Here is an 18,319-nt window from a genome sequence, read left to right on the forward strand (position 1 = left end):
GTGGAGCGTAGCAATAAGTAGAGTGTATAGTACCTTTCAAGTCTCAATTCCACTCTTCACTCTCACTCAAATACTTTCATACAGTAATAATACAAAGCACATACATACATAGAAAAAATAAGAAGAGTTTAATTGTAAATTTCGATAAAGTGATATACTCCTACTTAGGAGTATTAAAAATCATTGTATCTGATACAAGTCGCAGTAATTAATAAAGTGAAGTTGAAACTTGAGACTAAACATTGGAAAAGTGACAGTAAATTAAAGGTGGGAAGATTAAGAATTTTGTCGGAAATTACCAACCACGTGCTTGCCTGCTACTCTCTGCTGTTGACCCAACCATCATACACCACAAAAACAAATTGTCTTACTAGTTACTGCTAAATCATTTCAGTTCTTTTCCTTTTTAAGCATGAAACTCACAACATCATTGTGTTCTTGTTTTCATAATTCTCATTTAAGCCATTCACCATTTGCTACTACTAGTCTGGTAAGAAAAGGAAGCTATGGGAAAGGGAGGAAACATTATTAATTAATTATTATTCCGTTCGTTTTAAATTAATTATTTAGTTTTAATTATATATAGTTACTAAAATTATTATTAAAAGTATACATAATTGAATAGAAATATAAAAATATTTTAAATATTTTTTTATCTTTTTATTACTTTTTTAGTCTTTTGAATTTTTTTCTTTCTATTTAATAGTAAATGATATAATAAATAAAATTTAATTAATTACTTCTTAAAATTAAAACTAAAACAGACAATTAATTTAGAACAAAAGGAGTAGTACTAACGTTGAAAGGTTACTAAGACAACTAGGGGCTATTAAAATGAAATTTGTAGGGGTTTGTGGTTTTTTAGCTTGGACATGGCTATAATTCTCTTTTTTCTATTCGAGGCAAAACAACAAACAAAAACGTACAACTTCTATTGAATATTTTCTATATTAAAAAATTAATGGAAATATGCTTTAAAAATAACAAAAAATTTTATGTGTAACTAAGGACATTTTAGAAAATTAAAATTTTTACATCAAACTTATTCAAATGTTCATTATATATAATAAATAATAGGAATTTAATTTTAATACACTATGAATGTAAAATAATTTTATATGTGCATTTAATTATATAATATTATATCATAAAAATAATTACTATTTTTATTAATCGCATGCCAAAAAAGATATTTGTGATTGTATAACCTGGTAAAATAATTTAAGTTTTTTTTTTACTTCAAAAATTAAGAAACTTTTTGTTTTTGGTTTGCAATGATAAGAAACGTGAATGGGCCGATAGAACAACGAATTGGGCCTATATAGCATATCAAGTTAACATGTTACGAAGTCCAAAGACAATAGGTTGTAAGATGACAATGTGGGCTTTCTTAGTCATGGGCTTATATCAAGGCCCATTTAGATCGATAGAATAGATTGGAAGCCCAAAGTGAAGAACCGTGAGCGCCACGCCCACTACAACAAATATGGAAACCCTAACAACAGGTGAATAAATTGGAGAAAGAGAGAGAAAAGAAACCCTAGAATTTGAGAGAGAGACAGAGAGAGAGAGAAGAACAGCGAAGATGAAGTTCAACCCAAGAGTATCGAGCAGCCGCCGCAAGAGCCGCAAGGCTCACTTCACGGCCCCGTCGAGCGTGCGGCGCGTGCTCATGAGCGCACCCCTCTCCACCGACCTCCGCGCCAAGTACAACGTGCGCTCCATGCCGGTCCGCAAGGAAGACGAGGTTCAGGTTGTTCGTGGCACCTACAAGGGCCGTGAGGGCAAGGTCACTCAGGTTTACCGCCGCAAATGGGTGATCCACATTGAGCGCATCACTCGAGAGAAGGTTAACGGCTCCACCGTCAACGTCGGAATCCACCCTTCCAAGGTTGTTATCACCAAGCTTCGCCTCGACAAGGACCGCAAGTCTCTCCTTGACCGTAAGGCTAAGGGACGTGCCGCCGCCGATAAGGAGAAGGGCACCAAGTTCGCTCCAGAAGATATCATGCAGACCGTCGATTAATTTAGTCTCTTTCTCACTATCTCTCTCTTTTTGTTTGAAGTTATATTACTGATAGAAGGAAACAAAATTAGGTTTTGTAATTTTTGGATCTGAATTGTTCAATCGGGTTAATTTTGTTATGCATTTAATTTTAAATCAAAATCTTATCACAATGCTGCTGAGCTTATAGTTATTACTACCCTAGTTTCTGCTTTGCTGTGTTCTGATTATGGCATATATAATGTGGAAATAAGTATGGTGCTCTCGTTTTGTTTGCTTGATTAGTTTTTGGGAACGACATTGTTGCTGTTGTATTTGCAACGTGGGTTCGCCATAATCGTAGATTTGATAGTGTAACAAGTCCTGCATGCTATTTCTGATTAAACAGTGCTATGAGTGATGAGATTACCCATTTTACAGTTATCCCTGGCTGATATAATATAGGGTGCTGAAATTTTGTATTCTGACATGCATTGTTTACTTCCAAATTTGTTTGTTAATGATGGTTCCCTTTGTCAGACTATGGTTAGGAAGTTTATCAATGGTCCTCTTTGGTCTTTCTAAGGATATGATTAGATGCTTATTGAGAAGCGAGAGTTTGTTCTTAACTCTTCATTTGGATAGGAGTTCTACTCTAATCCGTTTTCCATCCTATACCATGTGTTATATATCACCATGCATTGTTTACGCCAAATTAGGATATCGAAATCAGTCAATCTTGTAGAATACAGATACAAAATATACATTAAAAATAAATTAAATTATACATATATTTGTATAAATATATAGTAATTGATTTTGAGAACTGGTTTTAATATAGAAATAAAATTTTGTTATTTTTAGTTATATATATAGTGAATGATTGGTGAATTGGCATATTAATTTTAGGCATTGATTAATGGTTACATTATGCATTTTTACTCGAAAATTCTGTCCTTGAGCGAGATATATGTTCCGAAATTGTAGGGGGTATTTGATGATTTGCATTCAAAGGTTATGCAATATAAACTTGACGAGACATCGTCCTTCGGCCAGGAGGTTATTCATGGTTCATGGGTAGGAAGAAATAAAAATTGAAGGGTTGTTCATTGTTGATGGTTATGAAGAAATAAAAACTAGCTCGATCGCCTGACTATTGTTATTAAAAATTTGTTTTGAAAAACAAAAGCTGGCAATTTGTCCATAAAATTAAAGAAATGAAAATTATTGCTTTGCATGTCATATATACCAAGGCTTAGGCTTTTAACTATTGTTGAACTTAATTTGCTTTAGCCAATGATATAGCCCTTTTTTTAGTTAGTACCTAAGTTATATGGAGTAAACAAACAAGAACAGAAAGCCAAGTAGCTACTTGAAAGTGGAGTTGTTATTTTATTTCTTATTTGATCAGTGTTAACTCAGCCGACAACAGTTCAGCATTTTCTTTAACGATTATTACGGTAATAGAAGTAAGAAGTGATCGAATCGAGATAAGTCTCAATGTAGTCCCTGAAGTTGCACTCGAGCATCATAGTAGTCCCTGAACTTAAAAGTCTCTGAACTTAAAAGTTCCCCATATTCACTCCCTGAAGTTGCACTCCGGGACTCAGACTTGTCTTTCCGGCACATTCTGTCCACTTGGCGCTATCGAAAAGCTGAGTTGGCATCCTTCGTGACACATGGGCATTACAACGGCTAGCTGATGTGGCAGAGTAAACTGTCCCGAATCAATTTGGTCCCTCAATTCAAGTTAAAACCCTAATTCCCAATTTCGAAGCCCACAGTGCTCACTCTCTTCTCTTCTCTTCTGTTCTCTGTTCTTGTCTTCTCCATCTTACTCAGCTCCTTCTTACTCATCAAATTAGCCTCTCTAGCATCATGTTCGCTCTGGACATTCTCAAGACCTTTAATGTGTAGTCTTCCACCAAGCTGTAAATCATGTAACTCTGCTAAGCCATGTTTGGCTTTTGAATCCACAATAAAAATATTCGGTGTTTTTAGTTGTTTCAACTCCCCCATTTTTGGAGGCATTTCTACTAATGCCCAACATCCTTCAATTAAGAGATGCCTGAGATCCTTCAACTTCAACATGTGTTTGGACAGAGAAGTAAGAAAAATGCATTGTTCCAGCTTTAGAATTAGCAATTTCTGCAGCCTAGAAACACATTTTGGCAACTTTGTAATGTAACTATTGTAAATATTCAAGTACCTCAAATGTGTTAAACTTTTCAGTACTGAGAGTTCAGAAGATCTTGTACGCAGTGCTCGGAGAGAATTACATAACTGCACTTTACGCAAAACCAATGCTGGATATCTAATGAGGGGATTGCTAATTGCTGGATCAAGATCAATAAAAGTCCTCAAGGACTCAATATTCTTCAAGGTATTCTGATTTAACTCGGGCAAGCCAGAGTAACTTACATGGTGGACCCTTCTTGACAAATTGGTCAAGCTTGCAGACTCACCATAACTTTGAAGGTGGTGTTTCCATACTTGTCAATCGATACTTCTTGAAAAAATGATCTTTGGAGCAGCTCCTCTCATTGCTGGTTACCAACATCTTCAACCTCCAAATGCCCTTTGGATTTAAATAGTCCATTGGCCATCCAAAGATGAATTAGCTGTTCCTTTGAGATTCGAAAATCTTCAGGATAGAGAGCACAAAAACAAAAGCATTGCCGTGATGATGGCTTCAAATGAAAATCTTCCATACATCTGGTGAGAACCAGTTAGCCTCAGATCATCATCTTCTTGTTGCCTCTGTCTGACTCCCAAAGGCAGCTGAAACCTTCTCCTATCATCATCAATACGCTGGAACCTCTTGACCATGTCTTTCATCCTCTTGCTGATAGCATGACGAAACAAAATAGTCTTGGGTTGGAAGCGGGCTAACCACCCTTCACTTTGAAGTCGGTTGGATTTCATTGAACAATCTTCCAAGATATCTTCCAACACGTGCATGGCATCGGAAAGCTTTTTCAGCCAGTCCTTTATGGCATGGCTTTTGAATTGCTCCTCTGTAGAATCTTGGAACAATGCATGGATTGCTTCGAGATTATCAGGCAGCTCTTGGATCTGTGAGTCAACACCAGAAAGTGCTGCAATCTCATTCTTGACAAAAGTGTTCAAGTTTCCAATGAGAATTCCAAGCAAAGCATCAGTTACCATTTTCAGAGATGAAAGCAAGGATATGTGAAAGTTTAGTGAGGGATAGTTTGGATTTGCACAATGTCAACACCACTCTCAATGTAATCCATCATTGCTTCTCAGACAATCAACCATTAGAAAAGATTAAAATTATGGGGTGGGTTCCATTACAGAGGGATTTCTACTTGCTCTTTGAAGAAAACACTTCTTTGGCAGGTAAATTTTTCTTTATGGGAATATTATGACCATGGAAGTTTAATGGTGTCGTTTCATAATTATTTACCCTTTCCTCTTTGGTTTAATATGTGATTCATTTTTGTCATTCAGTTTACACTTGCATGCATCAAAATGGGGAGAACTGAACTTGCTGAGGATGCAGTTGCTTTGGCTGAGAAAAGGCTTCCAGTTGATTCATGGCCGGAATACTATGACACTCGCACTAAGTTCATCGGGAAACAGGCCCGGCTTTATCAGACATGGACATTAGCCGGCTTCCTTGCATCTAAGATGTTCTTAAAGAATCCTGTGACAGCAGCCATGTTGTGCTGGGAAGAGGACCTTGAGATTCTTGAGACATGTGCTTGTGCACTGAGCAAGAGTGGCAGGGCTAAATGCTCTTGCGATGCCGCCAAGTCTCAGATTCTTGTTTAGGATTCTGTCAACATTGTAAATAGTACATTCTTGTTCCACATTGTTGTGACTGTGAATAATGCTCCTTCTTTTCACTTTTGTACATTTGTAAATATCTTGATATTCATTTTTCTGTTCATATAGAATGTTCCTTCAGAGCATTCATTTTGCTTCCCCAAGATTCTACCAAGTATAAACAATGCCAGAAACAATTATAGCATGATTATTGTGTTTTCTTTCAAGAACTAGTGGATGTCTCAACGACCAGAACACAGATGAACAAACACATTAAATACTAAGTGCTCAAAAAATATCTGGTGACAACATTTTCTACTTGTCAAAAGAATATGACTGAAGTCAAAAAATTGAAACTGAATACTCCCATATGCGTTGCTCGTGTTTGCCATAACCGTCGGACTTTAAAGATGGAGAAGACAAGAACAGAGAACAAAAGAGAAGAGAAGAAAGTGAGCACCGTGGGCTTTAAAATTGGGAATTAGGGTTTTAACTTGAATTGAAGGACCAAATTGATTCGTAACAGTTTACTCTGCCACATCAGCTTGCCATTGTAATGCCCACGTGTCACGAAAGATGCCAACTCAGCTTTTCGGTAGCGCCAGGTGGACAGAATGTGCCGGAAGGACAAGTTTGAGTCCCAGAGTGCAACTTCAGGGATAAGTATGGGGAACTTTTAAGTTCAGGACTACTATGAGACTGAGTGCAACTTCAGGGACTACATTGAGGCTTATCTCGATCGAATCTAGAGTTAACAATCAAATTGTTATGACTTATGAGTTGCAACTTGCAAGTTCCAACAGTTATGACTCATACTCGTGTACACTCAATACCGTGCCACGCAGCTATTTATCTGCACTCACATTTTCATAGCAAAGTCTCCATTTTGACCACTCCCCATCATCGTAGTCTTGGTTGTGTTGCGGTGGAAGCCATGAAGGCCGTGGTGATAACCACCCCCGGCGACCCAGAAGTGCTTCAGCTGCACGATGTTGACGATCCTCTCATCAACGACGGCGAGGTGCTCATAAAGGTCGCCGCCTCAGCTTTGAACCGTGCTGACACTTTTCAAAGGAAAGGCTTGTATGAGCTTCCAAGTGGTAAAACCCCTTATCTAGGTCACGAATGCTCTGGCACCATTTTAGCGGTTGGGAATAACGTCACCCGCTGGAAAATTGGTGACAAGGTACCCACTATTTTCGTCAACTTCAAAATGTTGTCTATAGAGAATTTATGGGTTTGTCTTCAATTTGATGTATATCAAATTTTTATGTTTTTGGCGAATTCATTGTCTGAAGGTGTGTGCTCTTCTCGACGGTGGAGGCTATGCTGAGAAGGTTGCTGTTACAGCTTCACAAGTTCTACCTATTCCACCTGGTGTCTCTCTTGAGGATGCTGCTAGTCTTCCTGAGGTGGCATGCACTGTTTGGTCAACTGTTTTTATGACAAGTAAACTCTCTGCTGCTGAAACTTTCTTGGTAAATAACTCACTCTGCTTGATTATTTATGCATAACTTTTTAAATGCTTCGTGAATAACTAACTAGATCATATTTTGTTCAAAGTTTGACATCGTTGTATAATGTTACTCTTAGATGATAGTCATTGCCTAATGAACAGGTTCATGGGGGTGCTAGTGGAATTGGCACATTTGCAATTCAAATTGCAAAATGCCAAGGAGCAAGAGTCTTCGCTACAGCAGGTCATAGTCCCATACTTTGATTCTTGACTAGATTTATGGTAGGTATATTCAGTTTCCATGCATTTGTTCATTTTTAGTATTGAATTTCAGGAAGTGATGAAAAGCTAGCTGCCTGTAAGGATCTGGGAGCTGATGTTGTCATCAATTATAAGACAGAAGACTTTGTTGCTAGAGTGAAAGAAGAAACAGGAGGGAAAGGTATATCATTTTCCACCTTCTGAAATTGACTTGTGCAATAACTGAAGCTTCTATATCAGTTGCCTCTACCTATATTACTGCAGGTGTTGATGTCATTCTGGATCATATTGGAGGATCGTACCTTCAGCGAAACTTGGACAGCTTAAACATTGATGGAAGGCTTTTCCTCATTAGCATAATGGGTGGAGCTATAGGAGAAGTAAATCTGAATGGTATGCTCACAAGGCGCCTCACAATTCATGGTATGACAAATTTTTCATTCATTATTGACATTATCTTAGCGAAGAGAATTTTTCACTATAGTGCGTGCTATACTGATCAACATTCTATTGATTCTTTTGTAACTTTCCATATGATTTATCATTGATTATTAGCATTATATTAGAGAAGAGATCATCAACTTGATTTTTGTAGTGACTCCATTATCTATGTACTAAAGAGTTCCATCCCATCTTTTGTTGTATGGAATGTTGAATGTGTTTCTTTGTAAGCCCTTGATATGATGAATTTGGATGTAGCTGCTCGGTTGAGATTTAGAAGTGCAGAGAAGAAGGCAGAGATAATAAGAGAGGTGGAGAAGAATGTGTGGCCTGCAGTTGCTGCTGGGAAGGTGAAGCCTGTTGTCTATAAATATTTTCCATTATCAGAAGCCGCAGCAGCTCATAAACTCATGGAGAGTAGCATCCATATTGGCAAGATATTGCTTCGCCCACAATGTTGAAAAGTCCTTAAATCCATGACTTTGTTGAATATTTCATTGTAACATAATGATATGCAGTGCTTGATGGAGTTGGCTTTTAATCGTGTTGGACAAAACTTCTTGTAAATTGTAATCTTGTTTTCATGCTGGTTATGGATTTATTAGTAGCCATTTATTTTTCTGAATAATTAATCACTATTCATTATTTATATGATAAGGCTTTTTTTTTTCTCTCTTTTTTATTAGAGATAAAGAACATATATCAATGTCACCAGTCCACAAAGATACTCTAACACTCAAGTCAGTAAGAATGTGAGTAATAAAAATGATATTCAGAGTGAATAACGTACTTTTTTCATGTGAGGAGTGGATACAGGTAGTTACTTAGTGGGTCTAATCATGTGATAATTGAATGTGAGTAATAAAAATGATATTCAGAGTGAATAACGTACCTCTTTCATGTCAGGAGTGAGTACAGGCAGTTATTTGAATTGGCACGTAGTTATTTGATTTTATTGGATAAGTCCGTTAGGAGAGCAAAACACGTACTCCCACATACTCCTGATATAGAACCTAGATTCCGATAGGACAATTAATTTATTTAATTTTTTTTTTACCAAAGATAGGAGATTCGAACCTGCAATCTCTTAATTGAGTATGGGGAGATTATGCCATTTGAGCTTTGGCAATTAATTTATTTAATTATTTGCCTGCTTTTAATGATATATATTAATCTTAAATAAGTTGTTATGTATTTATACGTATATTTTGTATTTAAACGTTAATGATTAATCGAGTGTTGGAGTAGTGTGATTACTGATTACACTAGGAAAGAGGAGAGCCGTGTCCTCAAGAAATTTCTACTGACTTTGATTGCTGTGAGTGGAACAAAGAAATGAAGGCTGTAGTGATAACCACTCCCGGTGGCCCTGAAGTGCTGCAGCTCCAAGAAGTGGAGGACCCTCATATCGGAGACGATGAAGTTCTAATTAGAGTTGAAGCCACTGCACTTAACAGAGCTGATACCCTACAGAGGAAGGGTTCCTACCCTCCACCCAAAGGTGCCAGCCCTTACCCTGGACTTGAGTGTTCCGGAACCATCGAATCCATCGGCAAAAACGTTTCCAGGTGGAAAGTCGGCGACCAGGTGATCAAATTTTATTCTTTTTGGTGGTTTGAGAAATGGGTTTGTGATAAAAGGCCCATCTTTAATTTTGGGTGTCTTCAAATTTTTAAGCTTTGTGTGTATGTGCCTAGAAGATCGAGGCTCATTATTGATTGGATTTTTGCTTCTTTATCTTTGTTTTCTTTTTGGGAAGAAACTTTGAATTGAATTCGGTTGAAGAACATTACTTGTGTTTTTGCTCTCTCATGGATGATGCATTTGTGGAAATTATAATCACTGGATGAGGTTCTCTTTTAGCATCTGCCAGTGTGCTGTACAATGATTTATGAAGGAAAATTACCTCAACATGTGAGATGTGGTTCATAGGTTTGTGCTCTTCTTGCCGGAGGAGGATATGCTGAGAAAGTTGCCGTACCAGCTGGACAAGTTCTTCCGGTTCCTCCTGGGATTTCTCTAAAGGATGCTGCTAGTTTTCCTGAAGTGTCATGCACTGTGTGGTCAACTGTTTTTATGATGAGTCGATTGTCGAAAGGAGAAACTTTCTTGGTAAGAGACAACTGATAATTCATGGAGGATAATCCATGTTCTGAAAGTATGAGTATTGTGTCAGTTTTTAAATGTCTCTTGTATTGATTCTCAGATTCATGGAGGTTCCAGTGGAATTGGCACATTTGCAATTCAGATAGCTAAATACCGAGGAGCAAGAGTATTTGTCACTGCAGGTTGATTAAGTAGTGCTTTCATGTGACTGAACCATAGTCAAGTTGCATAAATTTAGATGCCGAAATAAGTTGTCTTTTATATTTTCCAGTTGCATTGATTTCTTTTCAAGCTCTATTACCCCATCTTATTGATTGGAATTCCTAGCAATGTTCTCCAAATCTTATTCTAGATTTTGCTTAGCAGGTAGTGAGGAGAAACTAGCTTTTTGCAAGGATATTGGAGCTGATGTATGCATCAATTACAAAACGGAGGACTTTGTTGCAAGGGTAAAGGAAGAAACTGGTGGTCAAGGTATTAATTATCAATAGGAAGCATGATGTATTTCCCAGCATTTCTGAGTGTTAAATAATCTGTGTAGTGTGTGCGTTGATGTAATGAAGTTTTGGTGGCAGGTGTGGATGTTATTCTTGATTGTATGGGAGCATCCTACTATCAAAGAAATCTCGATAGCTTAAATTTTGATGGAAGGCTTTTCATCATTGGCTTTCAAGGAGGCACTTCAACACAAACAGATCTGCGCACTTTATTTGCTAAGCGTCTTACTGTACAAGGTGTTGCAAATTTCGGACTATACCCTTTCCTTGTGGATGCTTTTGCTTGCATGTTGGAAGATGTTGAAAATAGAAAATAGCTTAACACATCTTTCACACACTCTCTGTTATCTGTTTTTGTTATCATGCTTCCTCTGCGTTTCCAAATTATTGTGCTTTCTTCCAAAGTCCAGATTGAATTTTCGAAAATTTGAGATGTTTTTGTACAAGTAAACAACCAATAACCAGAGTTTTGTTGAATTGAATGCAGGGGCCGGCTTGCGAAATAGAAGCATTGAAAATAAAGCTGTGATTGTTAGTGAAGTGGAGAAGAATGTTTGGCCTGCAATTGCAGAAGGAAAGGTAAAGCCTGTGGTCTACAAACACTTCCCTCTCTCTGAGGCAGCGGAGGCACACCGCCTCATGGAAAGCAGCCAGCACATTGGAAAGATATTGCTTGTTCCATGAACTTCTTTGTACTGTACTACTGAATCAATGTGCATGACAACATGGCATGGATCATTTGACTTTGGTTGATCTTTATGTTATATGTATGATTATGAACTCAAGAACCTATAAAGCTGTGAATAAAGGGAAACCATGTTCTTAGTTGTGTATTAGGGGTTGGCAAAAGGCACCAAGAAAATGAATGTTTCATTGTAAGACTCAAGCCAATATCCAAGTTGAAGTCTTTGAGACACGGAGCTACTCTTTCTAATGTGGTTATATGTACAAGGTTATGCTATTTGATCTTTGGATTTGAATTCTCTAAAGTTTGAATTTTACTTTAAAGAGTAAAGTGTGATCTCTCATTATTTATTTTATAGGTGAAACCAAGAATAAATATGAAAGAGAAATTATTCAAGGGTAGAAGATCACACTTTACTCTCTAAAGTAAAATTCAAACTTTAGAAGATCCAAATCTTTGATCTTTATACTTTAAGGTAGCGTTTAGAAGAGAAGAGATTGAGAGACAGAGACGGAGACTAGACTGAGAGACAAAAACTGAAATATGTCTCAGTATTATGTTTAGTATAAAATGGGAGATAGAGACTGAAATAAGAATGAAGCGCTAATTTAATTTGCACAAAGGGTAAAGTTGGAATTAATTAATTGAAATGGAAATATTTTAGGTATAAAATGTTATTAAAGTTTCAGTTTTAATCCCAAAAAATTTTCGTCTCCTGTGTTCCCACTTTTTAGAGGTACTGAAATATTGAAATTTTGGAGACAGAGACTAAAATTCTAATATCAATTTTTGGGTCAACAAAAATGATGCTGAGTTCTAATTTTTCAGGTTCCATCCCAATATCTCAAAACAAACACTACCTAAACCCTAAACTGAATCGGTGTTAATGTATATTCATAATTATTCTCTTGATTTTAAATTCAACAAATTTATTTGTTTAATATTTTAAGCCCTAAACCCTGCTAATAAGACTGTTAATGGAGTAGTTCGGACTTTTCAGTTTTCCCTGCCCATTACCTATTTATTTTTTATATAGTATCCTTAATCAGGTGGTTGGAGTTGAATTTAGTTTTGAAATTGAAAATTCCATATATCTTATGTATAAATTCTGCTAAGTCATCAAAATTGTTATTTGTGTTACTAAAATTAGTTACTAATATATTTATGTATAAATATATGTGTGATTGAATTTTTAATGTATATAATATATTTATATTCTAATATATATTTTACACTAATAACTAATTTTAATAATTGATTTTAGTCGACATATGGGATGCTTACTAAGTCTTTTAAGTAATTCGGAGTGGGATGTTTTGCATAGAAAAATAAATGTGGGTTTTTTTGAAGATTTTCTACTACTGGGTTAGTAGGTTTTTAAGAACTAGTAAAACTATTCAAAATGTTGGTTAGACTTGTGGGTTTAATTGAAAGAGAGGAAAGTGTAACATTGAGTAACAGGGAACAAATGAGAAAAAAAAAATTTGTCTATTCATAAAATAATGTGGTGTTTTCCTTTAATATTTATCGAGATAATATTTAATTTGGTCTCTGAACTTGCATGCAAGCTACAATTTAGTCTCTAAAGTTTCAATTGTCTTTATTTAGTCCTCAAATTTTGTGAACATAACTCATATTAGTCCTTGAAACAATTTTCAACGTATAAATGTTAACGGAATACTGTCGTAAACAGCTGGATGCCACACTAAACCTTGTAAAATGATGTCGTGTTAGTTTTGGCACTCAAATAACCCAAAAACAACATCGTAAATGGTGTTTATTAAAATTTTGGGGCCTGCTACACATACAAGCAAAAAAAGCCTACAAGTGTTACAAGTTGGCTCAGCCCATAAACACTACACGCGCACTCACTCCCTTTGAATGGAGCGTCAATGCCACGCGCGTTACTCAACGGTTACGCTTCGCAAAAAGCGCTCGTTTATGGCGCACTCTTCCTCTTCTGCTTCGAAGAAAACACAAACCGTGAAGTTTCGAGCAACATTGCAAACTGAAGAGATAGAACTCGTCGCGAAAATTAGCAGAAACCATCAACAAAAAATAGAACTCTCCATCAACAATCTCCAAAAAAACGAAGAAATATTACTCAAGGTACATTACTATTTTACTCATCTTGTAGATTTTCCACATTTCGAAATCGAAGTACTAGGTTTTACTGTTCTTCTACGTTCTTCTAGGTTTTAGTGTTCTTTTTGTTCTAACTCTCATTTTACTGTTCTTAATGTTCTTCTTGTTCTAGGTTTTACTCTTCTTCTTGGTTCTAGGTTTTACTGTTCTTTTTAGTTGTTCTAGGTTTTACTGTTCTTGTTATTCTAGTTCTTCTCGTAACTGATTTTTGGGAGTATATTGCGTAATTTGGTGGGTGTATATGGAGTAATTTGTTGGGTGTATATGGCATAATTTGTTGGGTGTATATTTCTGAACTGATATACTGTAATATAATCAACAGTTGCAACTGTTCTAATATTTGCTTGTCCATGGGTGTATATTGCTTGACCTTGTAATGTTGCTTGACCTTGTATATTTATGCATGTTTGAGTGAATTGAACATCATTTTGAACTGATCTAATTAAATACTTATGAGAAACTGTATAGGTGTATGTGGCTGATCTATGGGTGTATCTGACTGATATTTATGGGTGTATTTTTTATTTCAGAAAAAATGACAGGTAAAAACCAAGCTGAAAAAAATGTAAGAACAAATATATGTCTAGGATCAAATCAGTTTTTCATAATAGAAATATATCTAACTCTAATTTTGCTTTGTTTACAGCAAACCAAAGACTTTAAGTGTGCAACCCATTTGTTGAGTGAGAAATTCAGAAATATGAGCGAGGAGAAGAAAGCAATTGTAAGGGATTTGGGATTTGGTGGCCTGATGCACATCCCGCCGCTAAGGGTGCATCACCAAATATTAAAGGAGTTGGCTAACTCCTTTAAATTAGGGGAAAACAGACTCGAAACCGGCTACGGTTTGTGTAAATTAAAACCAAAAACAATAGGGGCTGCGCTTGGCATTAACGCGTCAGGTAAATCATTAGAAACATGGGTGTATATGAGCCATATTGAGGTGTATTTCAAGTGATGCTTGAGTGTATTTCAAGTGATTTTCATACAATGTTATTTTCCTTTTTGTAGGAGATCTACTGCCTCAGAAATTCAATTATAAGGATCTTTCTGAAGACAACAAACAAATTTTTAGAAGATTTCAGGGGAAGACCCTCAAAAATCTGACAGATGAGATGATGGCTATTGGTGTTGATAATGAACAGGATCGCCTCATGTTCAAGAGGATTTTCATCCTCTATATACAGATGGCGTTCCTGTTACCAACCACAATAAATAAAATCTCCCCTGTGCACCTGGCACCAATTTTCAAGATGGACACAATAACAGAGGGGAAATGGAGAGCACATGTTCTGAATTTTATCATCAAGGGCATAACGGATTATAATCTGAAAAAGAAAAAAGCAATTGACGACTGCCTGTTTGCCCTGATGATAGTTTACTTTCATCTATCAAAAAATAAAGACAAGAAGCGGGGAGAAAGACCTCCAGAACCCTGGATTGTGAATTGAACTAGAGAGCAGTTGGTCGAAAGAATGAGGGCAGAAATGGAGGAACATATGGTAAGTGAACAAAATATGTTGGATGTATTTTATTTACCTGAATGCTGTTAACCAACATTTCTAATATTTTAGGGGATTGTAAAGATGGCGGAAACAAAGGAGAAAATGAAAGAAATAAAGAAGAAAAAAAACAAAAAAACAAAAAAACAAAAAAACAAAAAAAGGAAGGCAAGTTTATCATCATCATCTGAGACTGAAACAACTGACAGTGAGGTCCATTCTACCTCTGAGTCTGAGACTGAAGAAGACTTAGAGGATTCAACAAGAAAACAACCCACCCGAAAAGCCAAAAAGTAAGTAAAATACTTGGATATATTTTGTTTATCCAGTTGGGTGTATTTTGTGCATTCATTTGGGTGTATTTTGTGCATTAATTTGAGTGTATTTTGTGAATTCATTTGGGTGTATTTTGTCCCTTTTAGTATGTTTTTAAATAATGATTGTTTGTCTTCCAGAATAGAGTCCAAAAAAAGAAAGAAGATTCAGGAGGATTCTGATTCAGAATCTGAATCAAATGATGAGTAATATTCTGAAATTATTACTGCTTTTATTTGGGTTTATTATCAAGATTTCATGTATTAACAGAGTGTATCTTATTAACTTTTAGAAGCAAAGAATCATCACCAGTAGAGAAGCAAAAAAAAAAAAAAAAGACTCAGAGAACACCACAAAAGTAAGCACTTCTTTGGATAGTATTTTCTTATTAATTTAATTTTGTATTTCTGATTCATACTTGTTTTTTTCCCCCAGGACACAATCCAAAAAGAAAAAGATCATTGTTGATGATTCATCTCCTGAGCAAGCTCAATCCTATCATGGGTACAGTACTTTGTAAGCTATATTACCATCTATCATCAAAATTATATTTGTTAACATGTTCTTTTATGCATGTACTGTCATATCTAAAATTGGAACTGAAGAATTAGATGAATTATTAAGGGAAAAGAATGAAAAATCTGCTACACAGGATTATGTCTTGTTGGGGTGTATATTTCAGATTTTAAGGTATTTTCTTTGCTAATAATTGTTTCTTATTTGGCAGGGAGAAGGAAGCTGACCTGCGACCGACGGAAGGTCACTATGTCTCATCTGAAACGTAAAAAGCTTTATTTGATAAAATCTTGTTATCCTGATTCAACAGTATAGTATTTTTTGTGAATAACATGTACTCTATTATGTTTAGAATACCGGACATAAACTTAGGAAGTGATGATCCTTCATCTCAAGGACACAGAGACCAAGGTAGCGTAAACAAACCGGCAGAGAGCATGTAATTTCTCTTTCAAATAACCGTTGCTTTTATTCTTTTATTATCTTCTACTTCTAATTCTGTATATATATTTTTTTTTAGAAAAAAGCCCTTTAATGTTTTATTCGAGAAAAAAAAGGCAGGAAAAAAAGCAAAAACTGCAAGTATGTAAGTTCTCAAAAAACAAAGCCTGTCTTTCTTTTGAATGCTTCGGGTGTATTTTTTGACTTTCTTAGGGTGTATTTTAGGTTGAGTCTAGTTGTAGAGTCAGTTAGTGAGCCAGCTGAAGAGAACATGATGGTTGTGAGGGAAGAGACACAGTCTGAAGCGCTTGCAATGTGAGTTTTTCCAGAAAATTTCAACCTTATAACCTTTTTATTTTCGGACGCTTTGTTAACCTTTTTATTTTTCTTCTTGTTTAGAGTTTCGATTCAAGTTTGTCTACCATTGTCCCAAACAACTAATGTGCCAGAAATTGAACAAACACCTGTGACAGAAAATGAACCAACCCCTGTGCTACAAATTGAAGAAACTACAAAAAGGTAAGAAATAGTCTTGGGGTGTATTTGGTTACAGTTTGGGTGTATATTATCACAATTGATCCCTGACTAATTTTTTTTATAACATGATTAATTTTATGTAACCCTGCAGCACTCCAAAACCACCCCAAAAACCTAAAGAAAACACACCCGCACTTCCACATGCTCCATCTAAAATGTAAGTTCATCAGAGTAAAATCAATGTTTCGTTATCATTCGTATATTCCTATTCTTAATATACGTTATACATGATCATGCAGTAATCCAGCCCCAGAAGACGCTGCTGCGCTGATGATGATGGTACGGACAGTATCGTATATTCCTAAAACAGATCCAATGCCATCATTCAGCCTTGGCTTAACTGATTCAAGCCAAGAAGAAGCAGCAACGCAGGAGGGGGCATCAACACAAGATGGAGAGAGGGCAAAAACTCCTGAAATCCCAAAACTGCTAGAACAATTAGGGGATTTGGTAGAAAAAATTGCAAGTGGTGGGGTGACAACAAAAGAAAAAAGACCATAGATTCGAAAGGAGAGTTGCGGAGAGAGTTTTGAGAAGTTTAAAACTCCTGCGAGGACAAATGAAGATACTTTTGACATGAAAGAAAAATGCTACCTCTAGGCCATACAAGTGAAGACATACGCAAATGAACTAACTAATGAGTTTGACACCGTGTGCACACTCCAAGCCCAAGATAGATACATTTTGTCAAAAGTTCACCTTGCATCACTCGCAGCTGAAACGCATATAGAAGCTGAGGTAATATTACAATAACATTAATGTTTTTTATCACCAAAATTAACTGCAATGCTGATTGATGTAAATTAATTTCGGCATCTTTTTCTAGATTGTCTCTGCCATGTGCCTCATCCTAAACCAGCAAAAGATTAAAAGGTTTCAAGAAGAAGTATACTGTCTCCCCCCTGATATTGTGGTAAGGGTTGCTTCAACAAATTTTGGGTGTATTTTCTGCATTCCTTCGAGTGCATTTTTTGTCTTAAAGTGGGTGTATTTTATGTGTTCATTTTGGTGTATTTTCTGTGTTCAATTTGGTGTAAGTTGTGTATTCATTTGGGTGTATTTTCTGCATTCGTTTGGGTGTATTTTCTGTATTCATTTTGTGGTTCACAATTTTTGCAGAACATGGCCATTGGAAATCATCCACAAGGGGTATTCTTACAACCTAAAACTAATAAGCCATTCAGGGTGGAAGACTACCCAATGTTTATACCCTTCTTGGACCTTAAAAAAATTAGCATCGCATCGTTATGTAAGTTTTCATTTCTAAAACTTCTTATTACCATTTTTTACTTATGAGCCAAATAAACTAAACAGTGTTCAATCTGAACATATTTTAGATTTTTGCACCTGTTTGCCATTCACAACATTGGTGGTTATGGTTGGCTGATACAAGAAGGCGGAAATTTTATATAGTCGACCCATATCACACGAAATCTTCGTCCGATGAGAGAACAGCCCTAAATACATTCATTGTAAGTTGATTCTGTGTTCTGTATTTTAATAGTTGGGTGTATTCCTGTTCAATATAAGTTGTAAGTTTGTGCTCCTTTGAGTGTATTCCTTTATTAAATTTATTCATGTATTACTGATTTGTTTTATTTTTTAAGGGATATGTAATTTCACGAATTAAAGTATATGTTG

At 36.0% G+C, this 18,319-nt stretch overlaps 3 protein-coding genes and 1 non-coding gene across 5 annotated transcripts; all 4 read left to right on the forward strand.

Moving 5' to 3' along the window:
* The first annotated feature begins 1,471 nt into the window (after positions 1–1,471).
* Positions 1,472–2,178, forward strand: LOC112784203 (large ribosomal subunit protein uL24z). Its single transcript, XM_025827329.3, has one exon. The coding sequence runs from the start codon at positions 1,586–1,588 to the stop codon at positions 2,024–2,026; it is 441 nt and encodes a 146-aa protein (XP_025683114.1). The 5' UTR covers positions 1,472–1,585; the 3' UTR covers positions 2,027–2,178.
* A 215-nt stretch (positions 2,179–2,393) lies between these two features.
* Positions 2,394–2,479, forward strand: LOC112788382 (small nucleolar RNA R38). The gene has a single exon (XR_003195748.1). It is a non-coding gene; the product is annotated as a small nucleolar RNA R38 (small nucleolar RNA).
* Positions 2,480–6,563: 4,084 nt separating this feature from the next.
* On the forward strand, positions 6,564–8,601 carry LOC112784204 (uncharacterized). Of its 2 annotated transcripts, none has more exons than XM_025827333.2 (6): positions 6,564–6,962; positions 7,075–7,254; positions 7,395–7,476; positions 7,567–7,674; positions 7,758–7,916; positions 8,193–8,601. In XM_025827333.2, exons 1-6 carry the CDS (start codon positions 6,582–6,584, stop codon positions 8,393–8,395), a joined length of 1,113 nt encoding a protein of 370 aa, XP_025683118.1. In that variant the 5' UTR covers positions 6,564–6,581; the 3' UTR covers positions 8,396–8,601. The 2 variants fall into 2 exon arrangements, with proteins under 2 accessions (XP_025683118.1, XP_025683116.1); XM_025827331.2 differs by having other exon boundaries at positions 6,567–6,962; positions 8,166–8,601.
* A 432-nt stretch (positions 8,602–9,033) lies between these two features.
* LOC112784205 (uncharacterized) lies at positions 9,034–11,453 on the forward strand. The gene is made up of 6 exons (XM_025827334.3): positions 9,034–9,521; positions 9,867–10,046; positions 10,141–10,222; positions 10,407–10,514; positions 10,616–10,774; positions 11,025–11,453. Exons 1-6 carry the CDS (start codon positions 9,270–9,272, stop codon positions 11,219–11,221), a joined length of 978 nt encoding a protein of 325 aa, XP_025683119.1. The 5' UTR covers positions 9,034–9,269; the 3' UTR covers positions 11,222–11,453.
* Positions 11,454–18,319: the final 6,866 nt, after the last annotated feature.

The sequence above is a fragment of the Arachis hypogaea genome, chromosome 20, assembly GCF_003086295.3.
Source record: "Arachis hypogaea cultivar Tifrunner chromosome 20, arahy.Tifrunner.gnm2.J5K5, whole genome shotgun sequence".
Classification (NCBI taxonomy): domain Eukaryota; kingdom Viridiplantae; phylum Streptophyta; class Magnoliopsida; order Fabales; family Fabaceae; genus Arachis; species Arachis hypogaea.